This window comes from Pelophylax lessonae (assembly GCF_965119305.1).
Source record: "Pelophylax lessonae genome assembly, chromosome: 11".
NCBI classification, from domain to species: domain Eukaryota; kingdom Metazoa; phylum Chordata; class Amphibia; order Anura; family Ranidae; genus Pelophylax; species Pelophylax lessonae.
In genome coordinates, this window is record NC_138778.1 from 33,929,291 (window position 1) to 33,953,059 (window position 23,769).

The 23,769-nt window shown below is 43.5% G+C and overlaps 1 protein-coding gene across 1 annotated transcript in view; it reads left to right on the plus strand.

Annotated features, from left to right (window-relative positions):
• The window catches only part of MTCL2 (microtubule crosslinking factor 2), a 197,779-nt gene that overhangs the window by 135,056 nt on the left and 38,954 nt on the right, over positions 1 to 23,769 (plus strand). The window contains exons 6-8 of the mRNA XM_082271721.1: positions 2,398 to 2,529; positions 15,003 to 15,128; positions 18,874 to 19,104. Of these exons, the coding sequence (XP_082127847.1) occupies positions 2,398 to 2,529; positions 15,003 to 15,128; positions 18,874 to 19,104 (489 nt within the window). The remainder of the gene's footprint in view (positions 1 to 2,397; positions 2,530 to 15,002; positions 15,129 to 18,873; positions 19,105 to 23,769) is intronic.

Genomic DNA, 23,769 nt, shown 5'->3' on the forward strand with positions numbered 1-23,769 from the left:
ATCCCCCCCCCCCCCCCCGGACAATATCCTCCCTGGACAATATCCCCTAGACATTATCCCCCCTCTAACCCTAACTCTGTCCCGGGGGGATTTTGTCCCGGGGGGGGGGGGGGATATTATCCGGGGGGATATTGCCCGGGGGATAATGTCCGGGGGGATATTGTCCTGATACCGGAAGAAGGGGAGGATCAGAGGAGACAGGATCAAACAGCCTTTTTACTCAATGTAGAGGATTAACCCCTTAGGCTCCACAGCGAGTATAACAAGCATGCTTTACTGCATATACAGACTGATTTTACTTTTGTGGGTTCAATAACCTTTTAAGCTCCGCATATAATCCTGAGTCCAGCAAAGTTTGCACAGCCATATAAAACTCTGGAAGCTCAGCTTGTGCCATGTAGAGCAAAGCATCTGGTTCACCTCACTGTGGCCCCACTGACAACACCTTACCTTTCCTCACTGCCTAGCTGCTCCGATTTGCTGTCGGGGGTGAAGAAAAATATCTGGTACTTCCAAGTACGGCAGAGCATGTGACTGACTCTTCCTTACCCTCATGTAAATGTAATGGTGCTTTATTATTGGTCATTTAGACACCCAGAGCTGTCACATTTGTGCAGGTAGGTCCTCAGCCCTGTGTGGTCTACAGGTTGTGACTTGGAGCTTACATAAGGCTTCCTGTGTCCTTTATCATTGACCAAGGGACAAGAGGATAAGTGCATGCCGGTGTGGCCCTCAGCTGTTCACTGACGTAGGTGCTGACGTAGGTGCACCGGAAGTGATGAGGGTATGGATTTTTTACGGGGATGGTTTGTTTCACGGAACACCGTTTCTAGAGCCAGCACCAAAGTGACCTATTGCTTTGCACTGAATGGGAGAGCACTGGTTTGCTTTAATGGCACTCTTATTGGGCAGGGGAATGAGAGTTGGCTGAGTTTAGCTAAGAAGATGAGGAAGCAAAGTCCTGAGAAACAAAGTGAAGCGAAGTCAGTGGTTGTCCAAAGGAGGGTTCCTGGCTTTTAACGAGGACATTTTCCCTTAGCCCCCTGCTTTCAGACAGAGTTTAAAAGTTTCAAAACGGATTGAATGGTCACCAGGAGGAATGGATGATTCTCCCCAGAGGAACTATTTCCCAAACCTAAATGTTTTGGCTGAAGACATGCTTTAGGATTGAGATTTTTTTATTATATTTTTATGAACCCAAACGTCTTTAGGCGGGTGGTGATGGTGGTCATTCTTTTTTACTTCTGGCAAAAGGTTTACGGACAGCTGACCACCATATCTGTGCTTGTTTGACATTAGAGTACTCTTGTTGGATGAGACCTCCAGCTCTGTGCAGGCCACTCAAGTTCCTCTAAAGTCTTAAGCCTCGTACACACGCAACGATTGTTGGCCGTGAATTTTCGGCCAACGTCCGATCGGCCGATTTTCGGCTTGTTAGTATGATGCTTCCGACAACCGACTGCGACTTTTCGGCTGAATAAAATCTGGTGTGCAGGCTATAAAATTTTTGTTGGCCGTCACCACAAAAGCCGATTTTTCGTCAGTCAGTACAGATTTCGGCAGACAAAAATCAGATGAGCAAGACTGGGCATGCTCAGAGAAGAAAAAACACACGGAAAGTAAACCAGAACATGACATCACTTCTGAAGTTGGTTTTTGTTGGCCAACAAAAGTCCAGTGCAAGTCTAGAGAACATTTCAACCAACACAACAACACTGGACAAAAGACGGCCGATCGGTCGGCCGATAATCGTTGCGTGTGTACGAGGCATTATTGAGTTGGCTTTCTTTGTATGCTGTAGCATTATCAGTAGCATTTACTGAAAACCTCTGAACTTAATAATTTGGAGGGGGTACGCACATACTTTTGGCCACATAGTGTATGTAGGTATTGGTGATAGTTGCGCATATGCGGAGAAATAGGTAAAAAGGTCAATACACAGCATGCTCTCCCCCGAGTTCTATTTTCCTGCATGATGCCAGATTGTAGAGCTTATCTTCCTAAACTTCCTGCGCCCCCCCCCAACCCAAAACCTCACTCCCCTGTTCACTGCATGGGCACCATAACCGGTGTTTGCACATCTTTTTCCCTTCTTTTTCTCTCCCTGTCTTTTCTCTCCCTTAACAACCCCCCAGCCCACGTGTCTACTCATTGCGTGTTTTCTTTTCCTCTCCACCTTGTCTTTCTCCTCCGTCGCCAAACTCTTCTTTCTTTTCCTCCTTTTTTTTATTATGTAATTTTCTTTCTCCGTAAACCTTTATTTTGTCCTTTACCATTTGGGACCCTTTTCATTTCATGTCTTTATTTTTTTTTATTCTTCTTTTCTGCTTTTGTTCCTTCTTTATTCCTTCCCTGGCCTTTCTCGTTCTGTTCTCCATTATTCGCCCATGCATGCAGCAGCCCGAGTGTAGGAACTGTCGAGAGAAGGAGACATCTGGCTGGGAGAAGATGGATGGGGACCACAATACTGACCATATGAGAAGCTATAAGACCTATCAGCCTGAAGACAACGAGTCCTATGCAGCAGAGGTAGGTGACTGGTGCATTATATATCTGTCTGGTAATGAAAAAAGTACACCCTTTTGTACTACAGTTAAGTTTTAGATCATGAAATAACAAGTAATGCCTCACTGTGGAAAATGTTGATTTGACTTGTGATTGGGAGCCCAACTCGCCACAGCGCATGACAACACATACACAACGCATAGCTATAAAAGTGTCATGTACTATTTTTCATCTGGTGTGATGCCTAGGTACCCCTCTCATAATAAATGGTCTGCCTGGACCTCCTACTGAAATATCAAGAAAAATTCCTTTTTCCGCTTTCCAATTTCTTCCCCCGGACAGAAGCGTGATTGTGGGCATTACAAAAGTTGCCACCACCCAGCATCATTGGTTGTTATGGTGACACGGCCGCCTGTGTCCTACCAACCAAGGATCCTGTGCCCTGGGGATGCCTGCATTCTGAAAACCCATAAAAAGATGGAGTGGGTGAAACGGGGGGGAACTGACACTTCTTCCTTCTGCATACCTAGTGAGGGCGCTTGTTTGGGGGAAGCGCCTGGTACCTGAAACTTGCAATGTCAATCATAGAAAATGAAATACTTGTCCCCTTGCTAGATGCATGGGCAGTAAGCTGTGGTGGGAGGGGGAGGGAGAAGTCGATCACCTTACCTTTGCAATGAGACAAACTAGAAAGATGGAAGAGATGAAAGATGGAAGAGATGGAAGAAAGTGCTATGTGTCACCTGGGGGACAGAACCAAAAAAGGTGCAGCAGGGTAAATTCTAGGTAATCCTTTAAAGAGCAGAGAGAGAGAGAGCACCTTGCAGCTGATATTTTCCCCATTATTGACTTGATATGCCTTGGCATGCACTGTGTCCCCCACTGAACTCTTTTTTTGAGGGCCGGTTCACACTGGTGTGACGCAGAAAACCCTGCGATTCAGTGCCGACTTCTGCATCGCACCTGAATCACTCAGTGGGGGTGTCAATGTAAGGGTAATGACACCCCCAGATCGGTTCGCACATCGCGGTGCAAACTTTGAAATGGTGCAGAAAACGGATCGCATACATGTGAACACCCACGTGATCCGATTCCAGTATGAACCAAAAAAAGGGTCCTGCACCATTTTGGTGTGAATCACATGCAATGTCTGGCACCACACTAGTGTACACCGGCCCTAAAGGGTTAGTTCACTTTCCAAAAAAATGCAGTTAAGGGACAATAGAGTTCCCCTGTCCTGCCTTATTCATAGGATGTTGCTGAGGTGCTTCCCACTTTTGTTACTCACTTTCACTGGCTTTTCCCTTTATAAAAAACCTTGTGCATGTGCGTTTCGCTATCTGCCTGTTACCGCAGAGTTACTGCGACAGGGGAGAGAGCGAGCTGCTCCACCTGTAATTGTGTGGGCAAACATCAACCGCTTGGAGCGCCTTGGCACTCTTCAAGCAACAAAGCCGATCTCTGGGAGTTTTTTTGCCATGGCTTTGGCAGGTGTGCACAAATTGCCAACATCCACAGCAAGAAAATTATTCTTTCTGGAAGTTGCACAATATGTGTTTATTGGCATCCCTTACCCACGTAGATAGTCTTGGGTAACATCAGCTGCCACAGCAACCAAAAGCAACCTTTAAAAGTATTTTGTTCTTTATGTAACCCTTATTTTAGGCAGTATTAAACCTGAAAGCAAATCTTGTGGGTGAGCCCTTGGCATCCCCCTTTTACAGTGCAGGATTGCTGGTCCTGCATCGTGTGTGATGTGCCCATGACTGTTGGAGCAGCGAAGAAAAGCAGTTTCAGGGACCGGTCGTGTAGCTGGGAGGAGACCTACAGGAGCAGGGTTTAAGGTGTAATTGTACTGTAGTTGTTTTGTGGTTCTCCTAGCCAAAGAAACATCTAGCTCATGCAGGGCAAGAGGAACCCCACTCTTCTTTTTTGGAGCTCAGCTTTCAGAGTCGGTTCACACTGGGGCGACACGACTCTATACTAATTCGGGGGTGACTTGTGCATTCCCATGCACCACGACTTCGGAGCGACTTGCAGGGACTTCACATAATGGAAGTCTATGCAAGTCGTTCCGAGGTCACCCCGAAGTAGTACAGGACCCTTTTTCTAAGTCGGAGCGACTTGTGTTGCTCCTATTAGAACGGGTCCTGTAGCGGTCAATGGACCGCGAGGGAGTGCGACTTGTCAGGCTGACAAGTCGCCTGACAAGTCGCGCTAGTGTGGACCGGCTCTTAAAGTTGTGTTTTTGTTTTACTTATGGGACAACTTAATCATGAAATTAGGGCTCCTTTCACACTTGAATGACCTGAAAGTTACGGGACTTTGCCGCGACTTGAAGCAATGCCTGTGTAATCAGACCTCAGGTTGCATCAGAGTCAGACCAAAGTAGTGCAGGGACTACTTTAAAGTCACAAAAATATGAATGGTACTCGTTGAAAATCATGGGGTACGACTTGTCATGTGACTTTGCAGTCCCAAGTTCCAGGAGTGTGAAAGGGGCCTAAAGAATTTTATTTACAAAATGAATCTTTCTGTTGTGGGCATTGGCTTCTCTATAAGGGCTGGTTCTCACCAGTGGCTTTGTTAGAATGGAAGCAGTACTGATCTTGGCTTTTTTTTTTTTTTTACTTGACATTTCATGAAGTTCTATTGGTCGAAGTGAAGTGTGAGGCGGAGGATTGCGTTATGCTGCACTAAAAAAAAGTAAACCGGCCAGGTAGGGGATGAAGCCTTTGCCTTGTCCTGTGGTGAGACTGCTCTGGATTAGCGGTTTACTGCAGTCCTACTGCACCTGGTGTCAATGGGCCCTAAATCTGGAGGCTTTATTTTATCAATCTAATACAAAGCTATAAAAACAGGGTTTTTGCAGAGTGCTTATTTTGACATCACTACAAAAAAAAAAAAAAAAAGAAGAATTTAAGGATGATGGCTTCTGCTTCAATTGCTGCTCTCGCACTGACCCCACATTGGAGTGCAGCATCCTTTCTCCTTCATACGTAAACGCTGCTTTAAATAGTTAGTAGAAAACATCCACTCCTTTATCTGCTCAGCAACAGCGATAAACAGAGGCTGAATGGGATTCTATAACCATACGACTATTTCCTATTGGCCACGTCAGATGTTGTACAGCCTAGCAACTCTCTTGTGGTTGCCTAGCAACCTTGTTACTATCCAAAGCTCTGTAAGGAGAGCTGGACCAATTGCAGAGCTGATTAACTCTTTCCTTGTCACATCATTGAAGAAATCAGCCTTTTTTTTTTCCAATAAATAATTCACAAGGCCAGTAGTACGACTATATACTCTGCAATGGTTGTAAATATAATTTTTTTTTTTTTATCATTTTACAAATTGGACTGATGTACTAAAATACTAAAAGTTAGCAGTGTCTGTGTTATGAGAGTATTACAGATACAAGCTGAGTTGAAAAATAATGCACTTCCAGTTTGGGGGGGGATTTTTAATTTTTTATTCGCGCCTTGGCTTCTGAAAATCCAACTTCTGGCGAAAAACTTTTATTTACATACTGTATATTCCTCAGGAGCTGCGCAGGATGTAAATCCACCTTGTGTGCAACAAATGCCTTTGCAAACCTAGTTATTACCTTGTACAAGCAGCATTGATATCATTACTGTGCTGAACGTAGCAGAGCTGTAAGAGGGACTCGGCCGTCCTACTTATTACAGGCTGCCTGAAGAAAACTACAGGAAAGGAGGGAGAGTCTCCCTGCACGAGGAGGGAGAGCCACCCTGCACGAGGAGGGAGAGTCACCCTGCACGAGGAGGGAGAGTCACCCTGCACGAGGAGGGAGAGTCACCCTGCACGAGGAGGGAGAGTCACCCTGCACGAGGAGGGAGAGTCACCCTGCACGAGGAGGGAGAGTCACCCTGCACAGGGAGGGAGAATCACCCTGCACAGGGAGGGAGAGTCACCCTGCACAGGGAGGGAGAGTCACCCTGCACAGGGAGGGAGAGTCACCCTGCACAGGGAGGGAGAGTCACCCTGCACAGGGAGGGAGAGTCACCCTGCACAGGGAGGGAGAGTCACCCTGCACAGGGAGGGAGAGTCACCCTGCACAGGGAGGGAGAGTCACCCTGCACAGGGAGGGAGAGTCACCCTGCACAGGGAGGGAGAGTCACCCTGCACGAGGAGGGAGAGTCACCCTGCACGAGGAGGGAGAGTCACCCTGCACGAGGAGGGAGAGCAGCTGTAATGGGTCCTTAGTGTTAGTATTATTCACTCCACTTCTGTGAGCCCAGGGTGTGAAGGATCTACTCCTGAGGGGCTACATCGTCAAAATGTTCAGGGGGGTCACAAGAAAATGCTGCAGGGAATCGCATCAGGTTTTTGTCAGTAAAGAGGTTGTAAACCTCCAAAAAATTAACAAAAAAGACCTGAAAGAAAAAGGCATAATGAGCTAGTATGTGAAATCCTTGGACCTGGGTCAGACCCTACCTATGCTGGTGCAGTGGGTCCTGGGTTCCTCCTGGTGCGCGACAATGCTCGGCCCCATGTGGCGAGAGAATGCAGCCAGTTCCTGGAGGATGAAGGAATTGATACCATTGAATGGCCCCCACACTCGCATGACCTTAATGAAATGGTACACCTCTGGCACATTATGTTTTGGTCCATCAGACATCGCCAGGTTGCACCTCAGTCTGTTAAGAAGTTCAGTGATACCCTGGTCCAGATCTGGGAGGAAATACCCCAGGACACCATCCGTCGTCTCATTAGGAGCATGCCCCGACATTGTCAGGCATGCATACAAGCACGTGGTGGGCCATACAAACTACTGAGTACCATTTTGAGTTGCTGCAATGACATTTCAGCCAAATGGACTAGCCTGCTGCATCATTTTTTCACTTTGATTTTCGGGGTGTCTGAATTCTGCCCTCTGTAGGTTGATAATTTTCATTTCCATCAAATTATGTGGCATCCATTCACTCCTAACACATTACCCAGTCCATACCAGTATAGATCCCAACACATTACCCAGTCCATACCAGTATAGATCCTAACACATTACCCAGTCCATACCAGTATAGATCCTAACACATTACCCAGTCCATACCAGTATAGATCCTAACACATTACCCAGTCCATATCAGTATAGATATCCAGCATGAGATTTTTTCCCCATTGAGATCTATAGTGTTTTCAAAGTGTTCCTTCAATTTTTTTGAGCAGTGTATATAAAAATATAAATATTTTCGTTTCCATTACTTTTTATTAAGTATTTCAAAGAAGTACAAAATTCAGCTAGAAAACGTGTGGCTGAAATGGTCCGATAAGTCTCTGGACATTCATGCTTACAATAGTACAGTAATCAAAGTCAAAACCGTATCCACTGATCTTAGGGTCATGCGTAGTGCAATACATTTAGCTTCAAGAAATAACTATATAACCGAAGACAAACCCTACAAGTAGCTTCTCCGCCTCTCCATTAGTAGTTTAAAATATAAATATTTTAATAAAATAGTTAGCTCTTCAGACGCCTTGACTGACGTGTGGTCTGAATATAAAAAAAATAGTTTGCAATTGGATCTGGTGTAGGAGGATCACTTGCCATATAACGGACATTCATAGTACATTACCTGCCAAGATGAGGAGGACTTATTGACCTTCTATTGTCTACCTGAACCCTCTCCACAATTACCCTTAACTTGTCAATAACCAGGCACAGGCTTGATTAAATGATCAATCAGTTGATTGAGTTTCAGTCCAATTTTGTAGAATCATTGATTCTTCACCTGGATGATCTTGGACATATTGTATGTTTTTGATACCTTAAGCCTGTACCTAAACGAATTTGACGTCCTTTTTTTCCCACAAACAGAGCTTTCTTTTGGTGGTATTTGATCACCTGTGCGATTTTTTTGATCATGCGCTATAAACAAAAAAAGAGCGTCAATTTTGCAAAAATAACAATATTTTTCACATTTTTTTTATATGAAATTCCCCCCAAAAAAATGTAAAAATCAAATTTTTTAACATTTTCGGCCAATTTGTTTTATGCTACATATGTTTAGAAAAAATATACAGTGTATTTTTCACGCGCCAAAGGAGAAGGATCTATTAAAAGATCCTATGTGAAAAATTAATATTTATAAAAGAAGAAAATTATATAATAGTGCTAGGTATTAGATAATAGTGCTAGGTATTAGATAAATAAATATTTTTAAAAGCAGCTGCTATATGAAAGTGCCAGTGCTAATGTGAAAAATTGTGATGACGTATAGCGCTTGCTCAATGTAAACCAGGTGAAGGAAGTTAAACCTTATTTAACTCATGCATAAAAATACATACAAATTTCGATAAGTCACTGTGTGGATCATATAAATAAATACAATAAATATCTTTCTAGAAAAATATAATATATATATATATATATATATATATATATATATATATATATATATATATATATATATATATATATAATTTAACCCTCAAAAGTGATTAGTGATAAATATAATAAAACTTATGAAAAAAATGATTATGTGAACGAACGATTGGTCCTAGTGCCGTAAGGTACATAGGACCCACACCGTCTGGTGAGCTGGCAATTTATACATTTCTACAGCGAAGGGATTATTTAAGGAAAAAGGAAGAAGCACTTTTGGCACTTTATTCTTGAATTAATTTTTTGGACTGTTCACATAATCATTTTTTTCACAAGTTTTATTATATTTATTTTATTATATTTATCACTAATCACTTTTGAGGGTTAAATTATATATATATATATATATATATATATATATATATATATATATATTATATTTTTCTAGAAAGATATTTATTGTATTTATTTATATGATCCACACAGTGACTTATCGAAATTTGTATGTATTTTTATGCATGAGTTAAAGAAGGTTTAACTTCCTTCACCTGGTTTACATTGAGCAAGCGCTATACGTCATCACAATTTGTGATCACAATTTTTACATATGTTTGGTAAAAAAAAAATCGCAAAAAGCATATTTTGATTGGTTTGCGCAAAAGTTATCGCGTTTACTAACAAAGGGAAAGATTTTTGTCATTTCTGTTGTTTTTTTTTAACGCGTAATGGCGGCGATCTGCGATTTTTTTTTTTTTTTTTTTTTTTTTTTTTTTTTGCGGTACTGCGAAATTGCGGCGGACAGATCGGACCCTTGACTTACATTTTTGACACTTTTGGGGTTACCAGTGACATTACTACAGTAATCAATGCTATACATATGCACTGTTACTGTAAAATTACACTGGCAGTGAAGGGGTTAACTTTTTTGAGAGGGAGGGGTTATGTGTGTCCCTAGGGGCGTGATTCTAACTGTGATTGGCTGTGGCTTGAGGTGTAGGAATAGTGATCAACGGTCCTACATAGTAGAACCGTATGATCACCATTCATACACCGGGGAGAATGACAGGCGGCTTGTTTACATCAGCCACCTGCCTTTCTCCCGCTGTCACGGTCGATCGCGAGTGCCCAGCGGACATCGGGTCCGCCGGGCACACACGCGCGGGGGGGGGGTCCGTAACCGAGCGGGAGAGCACATTGCGCGGCGCGCGCTCGCTTCCCAGAGCCTCACAGGCTAGCGACGTAGACCTACGTCGCTTTGCCTGTGAGGGGCTGACTGCCGCAGTAAATATACTGTGAGCAGTCGGCAAGTGGTTAATGCAGCATGCTGCATTCCCCTTCTATATGTCATGATCGTGTAGCCTTGCCCTTGTACAGATAAGGGAGATGGATGTAAATATGTCACTGTGCTGTATTGTGGAGGAAATGTATGAATCCCAGGTCTTTCTCATTCACACCATTCAGTTTGTTTCTACATGGGAGATGTGGTTGTAGGATACACCAGCCATTGTATTTAGTCACTGCAGGAGGGAGGGGGGGCACGGCCATGCTTGACTTTTAGGCCTCATGCACACGGGACGTTTTTACAGCTGCTGTTTTTGGCGTCAGACGTGTTATTCTGCAGCCAATAAACTCCCCAGAATGTTATCCTATGTGTCCATGCACACATAGGCTGTTATCAGCAGTTTTTGGCAGGGGCCCTTTCTGGCTGGAAAAAAAAACCCAAACTCGTGGGTTTTAAGGCGTTTTTCAGCTGTAAAATCACTTTAACTCTGATAAAAGCTGAAAAACACTGAAAAATGCAGCTATTCGGCATTTAGCAACGTTCTTGAGCCATAAGCTTTTGCAGGAGTATAGTTTTGCTAACAAAAAAAAAAAAAAGAGCTAAAAAACGCTACAGCTGAAAAAATGCTAAAAACGCTACTGCAAAAAAAAAAGCTGAAAAACGACTTCTCCAGCTTTCTACTGACGTTTTGATAACCTCCAGTGTGCATGAGGCCTCATAGGAAAGCCTGAGCTTTGCATATACTGTAACTTCAGTTACTGAAATCTCTGGATCTACAGGTTATTTTGACACGTGGAGACACTGACGTCAATTGGACATCTTTTCACCATATGCTCTGTTTCCGGTGTCTATTTTTTCCAGTTTACGTTAAAATAAAACAAAACTGTGCAGAGCAAAGCAACAGGGTTTTATTTTATTTATTAAGTGGTGGGATTCAAAAATCTTAGTAACCAGTTCTGACTTTCCCAGCAGAATGACCAGCGTGCCCCCTTTCAATGCACAGTGACCAGCGTGCCCCCTTTCAATGCACAGTGACCAGCGTGCCCCCTTTCAATGCACAGTGACCAGCGTGCCCCCCTTTCAATGCACAGTGACCAGCGTGCCCCCCTTTCAATGCACAGTGACCAGCGTGCCCCCCTTTCAATGCACAGTGACCAGCCTGCCCCCCTTTCAATGCAGAGAGACCAGCGTGCCCCCTTTCAATGCACAGTGACCACAGCATTGCCCTAGATCATTGCAGAGTGCCCACAGCATTGCCCCCAATGATTGCAGAGTGCCCACAGCATTGCCCCAATGATTGCAGAGTGCCCACAGCATTGCCCCCAATGATTGCAGAGTGCCCACAGCATTGCCCCCAATAATTGCAGAGCGCACAGCATTGCCCCCGCGAGAGTCCTGCACTTACCTCACGGACGGTCACGCAGCTTCTCTTCAGTCCCCGGCTCCCCGTGTCTCCTTGTTCAATGGGGTTGCCTGTCGGCCAATCAGGAAGCGGGAGGACCCGCTCCCTGATTGGCCAGGAGGAGGAATCATGTGACAATAGCGAATTTTCATTCGCTATTGTCACAGAATGGGCGGGTCGGGGCGCACTGTTCTGCTCCCTGGCCGCCACGTCTGCGGCTGCGCAGTCCGAGCGCGGGACATTCCCAATTGTACTGCGCGTCCTTAGATGCGCAGAGGGATCAGCCGGTTCTGCGAAGTTGCAGAAAGTTAGTAACCGGCTCTATGGAACTGGTGCGAACCGGCTGAATCCCACCACTGCATATGCGTGTTATGCGCTGTGTTGCTGTGCACTGTGGCAACGCGTCATGGTGGTTGCATGCACTGCGCTTCAACATCGATGGTTTGAGAAGGTACATTATGGCAGCACAGCAGTGTCAATGTATTCAAATAGCTCCCTATTAGCGCTAAAACAATAAAATCAAAGGAAATAAACCTGGATTTTGACCTCATCTGGAGTGCAGCTAAAACAATAAAGACAGCGCTCAGATGCTGGGGGTGTTTTTCAGCTGCAGGGACAGGACGACTGGTTGCAATCGAGGGAAAGATGAATGCGGCCAAGTACAGGGATATCCTGGACAAAAACCTTCTCCAGAGTGCTCTGGACCTCAGACTGGGCCAAAGGTTTACCTTCCAACAAGACAATGACCCTAAGCACACAGCTAAAATAACGAAGGAGTGGCTTCACAACTCCGTGACTGTTCTTGAAGGGCCCAGCCAGAGCCCTGACTTCAACCCAATTGAGCATCTCTGGAGAGACCTAAAAATGGCTGTCCACCAACGTTTACCATCCAACCTGACAGAACTGGAGAGGATCTGCAAGGAGGAATGGCAGAGGATCCCCAAATCCAGGTGTGAAAGACTTGTTGCATCTTTCCCAAAAAGACTCCTGGCTGTATTAGATCAAAAGGGGGCTTCTACTAAATACTGAGCAAAGGGTCTGAATACTTAGGACCATGTGATATTTCAGTTTTTCTTTTTTAATAAATCTGCAACAATGTCAACAATTCTGTGTTTTTCTGTCAGTATGGGGTGCTATGTGTGCATTCATGAGGAAGAAGAATGAACTTAAATGATTTTAGCAAATGGCTGCAATATAACAAAGAGTGAAAAATTTAAGGGGGTCTGAATACTTTCCGTACCCACTGTGTGTATATATGTATATATATATATATATATATATATATACATATATTATAGTGTTTCAAACGTGACAGTTTTTTGACATTTTTTCAAAAAAGTGCTCTTGTGCTTGATTGTGGTCAAACAAACATTGGTGTAGTGACCATAAAACATTCAAGTGTAGGCTTGAGTGGGGTATCCTTCACCATATTGATAGCCCACTTACCAGATGACCCCTTGGGGTCTGGTGTAGGTAAGTGGTCCCAGTTAAAACAACCTCTGGTGGTCCCTCTAGGTACCACATTACATCTGGGGTGCCTTCCTCTGGGGTGGGGGATATCCTCTGGGGGGCTCCGCTGTAATCCCTCTGTAGAGAGTGCGGTATGGGGACTGTGTAGGCTCCCTCTAAATTCCACTTCTAAACCTCGTTGGTGGTGTGGTCTCAGCAAAAAACCATAAGAGATCAGCGCATACTAAACTTTCCTTTGCTCCCCACTACATTTTTTCCACTTTTGGAAGAAGAAAAAAGCAGTTGTGTGTACGATACAGCTTACACAGAGCTATGAACTCTCCCCATGTGATCGCATTGGTGCGATGCAATTTATTTAGTGTTGTCACATGGAGTGAATTTCCCCTCTGTCAAACCTGGAGAGTACTTTATTCCCTCCCGGCAGGGAAAACATAGAGGCTGGGGAGCGAAGGGAAGATGTGCACACCTGGGGACTAGAAAATCATGGACAACTCGTAGGTTTGCTTAATAAAACTTCCAAGAGACTGGCCATCGGTGCTAATGCCAAGTTGCCTATAAATATGGATTTTTAAAATTTAAGAAAACCTAAACCACATTTTTATTTTTATTTTTATTTTTAAGAACTTCGAAAATTGGGAATAAAAAATTGCAAAAAAAAAAACCAATGATCTTTAACCTACTGTCCCTACAAACTGTACACCCATAGTTGTCTTTTCTCTGACTCCCGAGTTCATTATGTGGCCTTGTCCGCCACTGCACATTCTTTCCATCCAAAACACCCAAGTTGGGTCGTCTGCTTAGTGCGCACAGCAACCTCGTTCATTGTTTTGGGTTCTCTACTGTCGGACTCTACTGTCGGACTCCAGCCATTCTGCAGAATACAGACCACCCATAGGAATGGTTATTGCTTTGAAGCCAACTCCCGTTGGGTGTTTCATATTCATGCGACCGCTTTGTATGGTTCAGTGGACTGTCCTTCTAACACTTGCCAACTGACTGTAGATAAAAATACTTGAACCCTTTAAAACTGTAAGGCTGCTTTCACACTGATCAGTTTATCTTCTATTTTTGTGTTACAAAGAGCAGAAGAAAAATCCATAAAAATTAAATCCTATTGAACTCTTCACGCCAGTCAGTTGTGGATCACTTTAAAAGTCCATTTTTGGGACATGTTTAAAAACACACCTCCCCATTGACATGCATTGAAAAATAATGCAACCGTGGTTGCATTTTTTGTTTTGCACGTTTGCATTTCACAGGTGCATGCTATTGTGAGGCAACCAGAAAATGCAACGGGACTGTGTGAAAGCAGCCAAAGAAATAATGTTGGCGTCAAGGTTAGGCCCCTTTCCTTTCACACAGGCTGGATCTGTTTTTCTCAGCAAGGGATCTGTCCTCTGATCCCCTGCAGAGTGGGCAGATGACAGGTCTGTGTCAGCTTTGTTTATGCAGAGCGGACACGGACACAGCCCACTCTGGTCTATGGGCAGTCGGGTGTAAATGGACCAGCTGTCTGTTTACATCCAACCGCCCTCTGATCCGATCTGGCCAGCCGAAGGAGGACTGATTCCCTTCTGTTTTTTTATTGGATCGGAGGATGGCAGGTGTAAACGGACGCAGGTCCATTTACATCCACCACTCCATAGTGGAGAATGGAGGGTCCAAACGGGTTTGCCTGAAAAATGAGAGGTGGACCTGATTAAAACCGCTTGTGTTGGATCTATCTATCGAATCAAATCTATCGATCGAATCTATCTATCTATCTATCTAATCTATTGTATCTATCGTATCTATCTAATCTATCGAATCTATTGTATCTATCTTTCTATCGAATCTATCTTTCTATCGAATCTATCTTTCTATCGAATCTATCGATCTAATCTATCAAATCTATATATCCTATCCTATCTTCATATTGATCCTAGTCACTGCTGCTTACTCCACCCAGGGAGAAGAATACAATATGGGAACATTAAACTTCATCATTTCTCTTCTCACAGATTAAAGACCTGCAGCTGGTGCTGTCTGAAGCCAATGAGACCATACAGGGGCTGCAGGAGCAGCTGTCACAGGAGAGAGAGTTAAGGAAGGAAGACGAAGAGGCCTTCAACCAGAAAGTTGCTCAGGTTTGGGTCTCCGTATTTAGCACATTTATCATAAGGAGAACCATTTATAACTTTGGGCATTTTAATGTCTTTTTTAGATATTCATTGAAAATGGTAATTTTAGTGTATATTTTCCTAAAGCAGAAACTCCGGTAAATGCAAAAGACGTAGATGAATGCTGTTTTGTATTTATTAATGCATTGTGTGTTTTTTCTTTGTTTTTTTGTTTTGGGGTTTTTATTTTTATTTTATGCAAGCAGTTAAGATCCCAATTTTTTACTTTTTATCAGCTTATTGCAGTCACTTTAGAGCAGAGCTCAAACTGGAAAAGGCAGCTCAAATAGCCAATCAGTTGTGCTTGGGTGCTCTTGTCAACAAGGAGCATGCTGATCGGAGGAGAGAGCAAAGTGACAGAGATGAACTTGTCTGCCTGCTACTTTTCCTTTCACTGTCCGGTCAGGCTAGGGAAGGGACCAGACTTGTAGATGTTGCTGAACTGCAGCAACAAAGAGAAAAGGGAGGTGGTCTGCCCTGCCAGACAGGGCTTTGTTGTGTGGCAGAGCTGTGTAAATTCCAAGATTGCATGTACAAATTCAAATAATTTGGCAGGTAAAACTTCTTCCTTCTATATCTTTCACCTTTGTATTTATACATATGCCTGCAGTTTTGCTTTATGAGCGTTTTATCTACCTAAGGCAGCTGCCAAGTAACCTCACAGAAGAAAACCGTGTTTGTTGTTATACTACCTCTTTAAAGAAGTATAACCAAAGCTTTTTTTGGCTGTACTTCTCCTGGAGATCTCAGGTGTGTTTTGTCCTGTGACGCATGTTCAGCCATCAGCGGGACAAAACCCGCTATCCGCTGATGTCACAGAGCCGTTCCAGGCTCTGAAAATGGTTGGGATCCACCAAGAAGCCTGGACTGGCAGCTGGCTCAGCCTCTCAGCGAGCCACTGAGAGACTGGGCCAGCCACTCCCACCCCCTCCACAGCCCAGAGCTCCAGTGAGCGCTGGAGGGGCAGAGCAGAGAGCTGGTGACTGATGGTCACCAGTTCTCTGCTCACGCAACGTTGAGAGCTGAGCATTCAACAATCAATTGTCAGTGTTGGAGTCGGCGGGGGACAGATGCTGCATCCACCTAGGGGAGTAAAGGATTTTTTTTTTGTTTTCCTCAACCCACTCTTTTAAGCCAGATATGGCATGAAAAATAGCCTGGTCAGCTATGTTCTATACATGTCACATGTACAGGTTTGTAGCCTCTTTACTGCAGCCTGAACTGGCAGCTGGCTCAGCCTCCCAGCGAGCCACTGAGAGACTGAGCCAGCCACTCCCACAGCCCAGAGCTCCAGTGAGCGCTGGAGGGGCAGAGCAGAGAGCTGGTGACTGACAGTCACCAGTTCTCTGCTCACGCAACGTTGAGAGCTGAGTGTTCAACAATCAATTGTCATTGTTGGAGTCGGCGGGGGACAGATGCTGCATCCACCTAAGTGAGTAAAGGATTTTTTTTTTCCTCAACCCACTCTTTTAATCCAGATATGGCATGAAATATAGCCTGGTCAGCTATGTTATATACATGTCACATGTACAGGTTTGCAGCCTCTTGACTGCAGCCTGGACTGGCAGTTGGCTCAGCCTCCCAGCGAGCCACTGAGAGACTGAGCCAGCCACTCCCACCCCTCCACAGCCCAGAGCTCCAGTGAGCGCTGGAGGGGCAGAGCAGAGAGCTGGTGACTGACAGTCACCTGTTCTCTGCTCACACAACATTGAGAGCTGAGCGTTCAAAAATCGTCAGTCTTAAGAGCCTGCAGGGGGACAGATGCTGCATCCACCCAAGTCAGTATAGGATTTTTTCTTTTTTTTTTCCTCAACCCACTCTTTTAAGCCAGATATGGCATGAAATATAGCCTGATTAGCTATGTTGTATACATGTCACATGTACAGGTTTGCAGCCTCTTGAATGTGTTTGTAGCCGCTGTTTTTTTTTTAAAACTGGTCCTTTTATTTAAACACCTCAAATCCTGTTCAGAACTGCAGTTCTTGTATTTAATTATGTGGTGCTAATAAAGTGTGATTATTTTCTGCCACCATTTATCATAGTGTTAAATCTTCGTTGTGCTTTCATTATTATCTGTGTGTGTGATATCAAGAAATACAGGAGTTAAAGTAGATCTGAACTCTGTGTACTTCCAGCATGTAGCGTGTTCCCTAATATCAAACTGCAACCAATTTCATTTTTCCTCCTAGCTTACTTTATTTCTTTGAAGACGGGCATCTGTTTATTGCTCCTGCCTGCAGCGCATCTGCAGTTTTTGCAGGCACTACCTATGTTGGCTGGTAGGCGGCTGCTGTGCCCACATTTTGCTCCACTGTGACTTGCATATATCCGCAGCACTACATTTCCCATGAGCGCTGGCATCCTTTCCCAGCAGCGGAGGAGTGGGTGACAGGACTGGACAAATACCTTTTCCTTAAGAGGAGGAAGTCAAATGCTACTGGTAAGGGAGGAGGTAGCCAGGGACTGCAGCAGTAAGGTAGAATTGTTGTTTAGATGAGCTGAGGGCAAGGCGTTATAAGCACGTTTTCCTGTAGTTACACCTGCAAGGCTGACAACGCTGCGTATATTCAGTGCAGGGGTGTCAGCGTTTTCAACCCAACAAAGGACTTTTATGCATTTGCCATGTTTCTCTGAGGATCACCCTGTAAATTTCAAAGTAGATCTTTGGCCTACTGATTGGAGAAAAAAGAAAAATAATTTTGCGGCGCTTAAACTGAAAGTTAAGGCTTAAACTATTCTTAAAAAAAGGTTCATCCCTTCTCCTCCTACTTAATCTGCATACCCTGCATAAAAAAAAAAAAAAAATCTGTACTTACCTATTTTTAGTCTGGTCATGTGATCCAGCGGCTCTGGCTCCCATGTGTTGAAGAGTGGCTGCTGCAGGGGAGAGGAGGGAGCACCGACAACAAATGGTCCATGGGCTCCCTATGCCTTAAGGCCCGTACACACGTACCGATCGTCGGCCGACTACCGATCTGCCGATTGTAGGCTTGTTAGTATGATGCCCCCGACAGCCGTCAGCGCACATTCTGCCGACAAGAATCTGTCATGCAAGCATTAAAATTTTAGTATGCCGACACCAGAGCGGCCGATTGTTCGCCAGTCAGTACAGATTTCGGCCGACAGACCGCAGATTTGCAATACTGGGCATGCTCAGATAAGAAAAAACACACGGAAAGTTAACCATTACATGACATCACTTCTGCAGTCGGCTGTAGTCGGCGGACAAAATTCTTGTGCTGTCTTTTGCACTTTTCAACAGACACCGACAGCCCTGGACAAAAGACGGCCGATCGTTCGCCGACGATCGGTACGTGTGTACGGGGCTTTACACAGGGGAGTCGAGGCTGCTGAATCATGTGAACGGATTTTGAAGTAAGTATACATGCCTGATCCTCCTCCTTCTCGGGTCCCCCATCGGCACTCCTTACGTTGAACCCTAAAAGGAAGAACTGCAAAATCTCACCGAACGATCACATCTTCTTTCCACATTCGTTATTATTGATCCCCAATTATAACAGGGAATTTGAACGAGCCGTTGGGCACTTACAATGGGGGTTAATGAAGATCATTGCTGCCACTGTATGGGTAACTTGAACAGACCGTATCTAGATATGCATTGACAGATAAGGATAGAAAGGTAATTGCCTGACCTAGCTGTTTTTGGTTCTGACCTATGCTCTAATATCTATTCTATAACATTTCCTTCCAGCTAAAGGAGGATCAGCAGAAACTGCTCTTAAGACGAGACTTTGAGCTCCAGAGCCTGGGCCTAGAGAGGAGACTGGAGCAGAAGTTCTGGAGCCAGGAGAAGAATGTCCTAGTGCAAGAGGTGCAGCAGTTCAAGCAGAGCTTCTTCCTGACCTTTATGAAGCTCAGGTGGTTTCTTCAGCGCTGGCGGAAGGGAAAGGTCCTACCGAGCGAAGGAGAAGACTTTCTGGAGGCAAGTGTTTGGAAGGCCAGCAGTGTATGCCCTTTGTAATGTATAAAGCTTGCCTATGAGTGAGCAGCCTGGAGCAGAGACAATATAGAAAAAAGCAAACTAATGCAGTCACCACATCTAAGAATTAGTATACTGCAATATAATGTTTGTTTTTGGGTTTAATAATGTTTGCATAATTATTTGAGGGTAGTTATTAACCACCAGGTTTCCATAGAACCCACAGGTTACTCCAGAGGTGTTCCAGCCTTCCTTGAGTTGTGGCTGATTGATCTCCCATCTGATGTTGCCTACATACTTCCGGAGCCAGTGCCTCTTGGAATACATACACACACATACACATACATAAGTGTGTGTGTATATGTATGTGTATATATATATATATATATATATATATATACGTGTGTGTGTATGTATATATATATATATATATATATATATATAATATATGTAGGTGGGTGTATATATATATATATATATATATATATATATATATATATATATATATATATATATATGTGTGTGTGTGTGTGTATATATATATATATATATATATATATATATATATATATATATATATATATATAGATGTGTGTATGTATGTATGTATATATATATATAATATATGTAGGTGGGTGTATATATATATATATATATATAATTATAGAGAGAGAGAATATGTGTATGTATGTATATATATATATATATATAGTTCTCTCTTCTAGCTTGCAGTTTTGGAAGAATGTGTAACAGATGATGTTCTGAGACGCTGTTACTTGATTTTTATTTATTTATTTATTTTTTAATGAAATCCATTTACAAAACCATTATTTCAGAGCTGCCACCTAGCCCTCATTTAGCTGATTGTTTTAATCTGCTGTATGTAATTATACATTCCATATCTAAGCCCGTCACTAGTTAGGCTGTCGTGTTAGTGAGTCAGATCTCTAATTGATCTTAAGCAAGCCAATTAGGGAGCTTATGTGTCTTTGAAGAATTATGCAGTAAATGGATATTGTCTTGTTAAATAGCTGAGTAATCACAACATCCCATTGTAATAGCAGCTGATACATGCAGCTATGACAGCCATTGTGTAGTGTATGGCATTGTAGAGCGGCCTTTATTGGTCCGGATAATTTTTTGCATTTAAGCCGTCGTCCTGTATTTTACATTGTTCTCCCATTGCTAGAGGCTACTGGTTGTCACATGATTGATCGCACACAGCCCCATCCTCTGCTCTGCGCTTCTTCTTATACATTGGCGTGAATTGGTAACATGAGGCTTTTGGCAGCACTCAATAGGGAGCCATTGGCTCTGCATTAGGAGTCGGCCCCGGGGCCTTGTGTTCTGGTTGTGACAGCAGCTGTTATGGATGAAGCTTTACATGTGACTAACCCCATTTTCCCACCGAGTATATCCAGCCAGGAATTAGACTAATGTGGATTATAAGAGACACAGAGCTGGATCGGGCTGATTATCTAATGCTCGGAGAATTACAGGAAGGCAACATATGCCATATATACCAGTTCAGAGACAAGCGGCAGGGTGAAAAGGTCAGCTACCACCAAGGAAGATTGACCCTGCATGAGGGGTTTATGCTTTCAGGGCCTGAGATATGATGCAGAATAAAGCTGCAGTCTCTGTGTACTTTGTTGATGGAATAAGCAGAGAGGAAGATTATTATTATTTTTTTTTAAATACCAAATCCTATATAAACCCCAAAACAATAATTTCGCATTGCAGCTACCAGTTCTTAGATGTGGTGGCTGCATTTGTTTTCTTTTTTCCTAATCATTGCCAGGAGCTGCTGCATAGGAAACCCTTCCTGTCAATGAATGACAGAGCTCTCATATTGTACTCTATCTGGTGAAGCAGTTGTCACCCCAGGAAAACATTAAGTCCCGATTCACACTATAGCGATGAGTCCTAGGCTTGTGACGGTATCAGATTTTCATGCTGCGATTAATTGATTAAGGTTTTGCCACGGTATACGGTATTATCACGGTATTCTATTATTAAATTTAAATTATTAAATTTCCACCTCACTTTAATTTCATTGCTGAATTTAGGGGCTTTGGTTCACTTATGCACATTATTATATAGTCAGTCAGTACAGACTCTGTGAACCAGGCCTAAAATAGGTCATCAAGCAGTGTCTGGCCTAACTGGTGATAACTGGTCCTGGCGCTCAGCTCCGATCCGATGGCCTGGTCATTAAGAGGGCAAATCCTTGTTGTCAAGAAGTGGTTAAACCTGAAGGAGGTGTTGTTTATAAATTACTTTACTATTGCTTTAGGCCTGGTTCACATGTATGCGGGTTGGTGGTTCACATGTATGCGGGTTGGTGGTTCACATGTATGCGGGTTGGCGGTTCACATGTATGCGGGTTGGCGGTTCAGGAACTGCAGGTTAGTTGCATGGTGCAAAAGCAGGATGGATTTCAAGGCCACTGAATTTTAAAAAAATGCTGCATGCACCTTTTTTCTGCGGAAGATGAGGGCATAGCAGCCCGTTCAAATCAATGGGCTGCTATGCCTGTGCAAATGTGGGCCGCCAACCCGCATACATGTGAACCGCCAACCCGCATACATGTGAACCACCAACTCGCATACATGTGAACCAGGCCTAAAGCAATAGTAAAGTCATTAATAGATAAAAACACCGGTCCTCCTGCAGGTTTAACCACTTCTGGATCGCAAGGATTTGCCCCTTTAAAGACCAGGCCATCGGATCAGAGCGCCAGGACCAGTCATCACCAGGTAGGCCAGACACTGCTTGATGGCTATATAATAATGTAATGTGGGCTGCTATGCGTGTGTGTGTATGTATATGTATATGTATATATATGTATATATATATATATATATATATATATATATATAATATGTGTGTATATATATATATATATATATATATATATATATATATATATATATATATATATATATATATATATATATTAGAGCTGCACGATTCTGGCCAAAATGAGAATCACGATTTTTTAGCTTGGAATAAAGATCACGATTCTGTGTGTAACAAAAAAAAAATTGGGATAACTTTACTGTTACGTTTTTTTTTTTTTTATTCATTAAAGTCTATTAATTGCGTTTGAAAGACTGCTGCGCAAATACAGTGTGACATAAAATATTACAACAATCGCCATTTTTTTCTGTAGGGTCTCTGCTAAAAAAATATATAAAATGTTTGGGGGTTCTAAGTACTTTTCTAGCAAAAAAAAAACTGATTTTAACTTGCAAGCAACAAGTGTCAGAAAAAGGTCCAGTCTTAAAGAGGTTAAACTTCCTTTCTCCCTGGCAGAGGGAAGGAAAAGATACAATGTAATCATTTTTGTTTATAGTTACTGGGAGACTTAATGCTGAAAGGCTTAGCTGTGTGAGTGAATGAGTCATCCAGCTCACTGAAATGTATCAATTCACAAGTCAGACCCAGGAGCAGAGAAACTTGGTACAGTAAAACCTTGGTTTGAGAGTAACTTGGTTTAAGAGCGCTTTGCAAGACAAGCAAAATTTTCAAATAAATTTTGACTTGATATACAAGCGATGTCTTGATATACAAGTAGCCTCAAGTCACAGCTAAGTATAAAAGAGAAGAGAGGCGCCTCTAAGTGTAGCAATATAGTTACATTTAATGAAGGTACAATATATAGCAACTCACATGATTGATGATTGGAACAGGCACATCTAAGGATGCAGGCATCCGGGGTAAAGCTGTCCACAAAGACCGTCCTCCTCCCCGCCATCTACGTCATCTCTTCCATGCTGCCCCTCGCTTTCAGATCGCTTTACTGCAGGGTGGTCTTCCCGGTCAGGATTACAGACTGGCAGCCGGCGGTGCAGAAGATAGTCTATGTGGACAGCTTTACCCCGGATGCCTGCATACTTAGATGTGCCTGTTTTATTCATCAACCATGTGAGTTGCTAAATGTTGTACCTTCATTAAATGGAACCATATTGCTACACTTAGATTGTATGGCTGAATTTGCATCTGATTCAGACAGAACACACACAGGACCCTTTTGTGGGTCCGCAGCAAAATTGGATTGCATAGGGGTTCACACCAATGCAATCCGATTCATGTCCACACTGTCAGTTTGCACTGCAATCTGCAATTCGCATCTGATTTAGACACAACACGCACAGGACCCTTTTTTGGGTCTGCAGCAGAATCAAGTCGCGTGGTGGTTCACACCAATGCGATCCGATTCATGTCCAAACTGTCAGTTTGCACTGCGATATGCAATTCACATCTGATTTGGACACAACACGCACAGGACCCTTTTTTGGGTCCGCAGCAGAATCGGATTGCATGGGGGTTCACACCAATGCATACCAATTCATGGCCAACCTGTCAGTTTGCACTGCAATATGCAATTCACATCTGTTTCAGACAGAACACACACAGGACCCTTTTTGGGGTCTGCAGTACAATCAGGTCACGTGGTGGTCAACACCAATGCGATCCGATTCATGTCCGAACTGTCAGTTTGCTCTGCAATTCGCATCTGATTCGGACACAACACGCACAGGACCCTTTTTTGGGTCCGCCGCAGAATCGGACTGCATGGGGGTTCACAGCAATGCGATCCGATTCATGTCCGAACTGTCAGTTTGCACTGCGATATGCTAACTGATCTGGGGGTATCGTTTA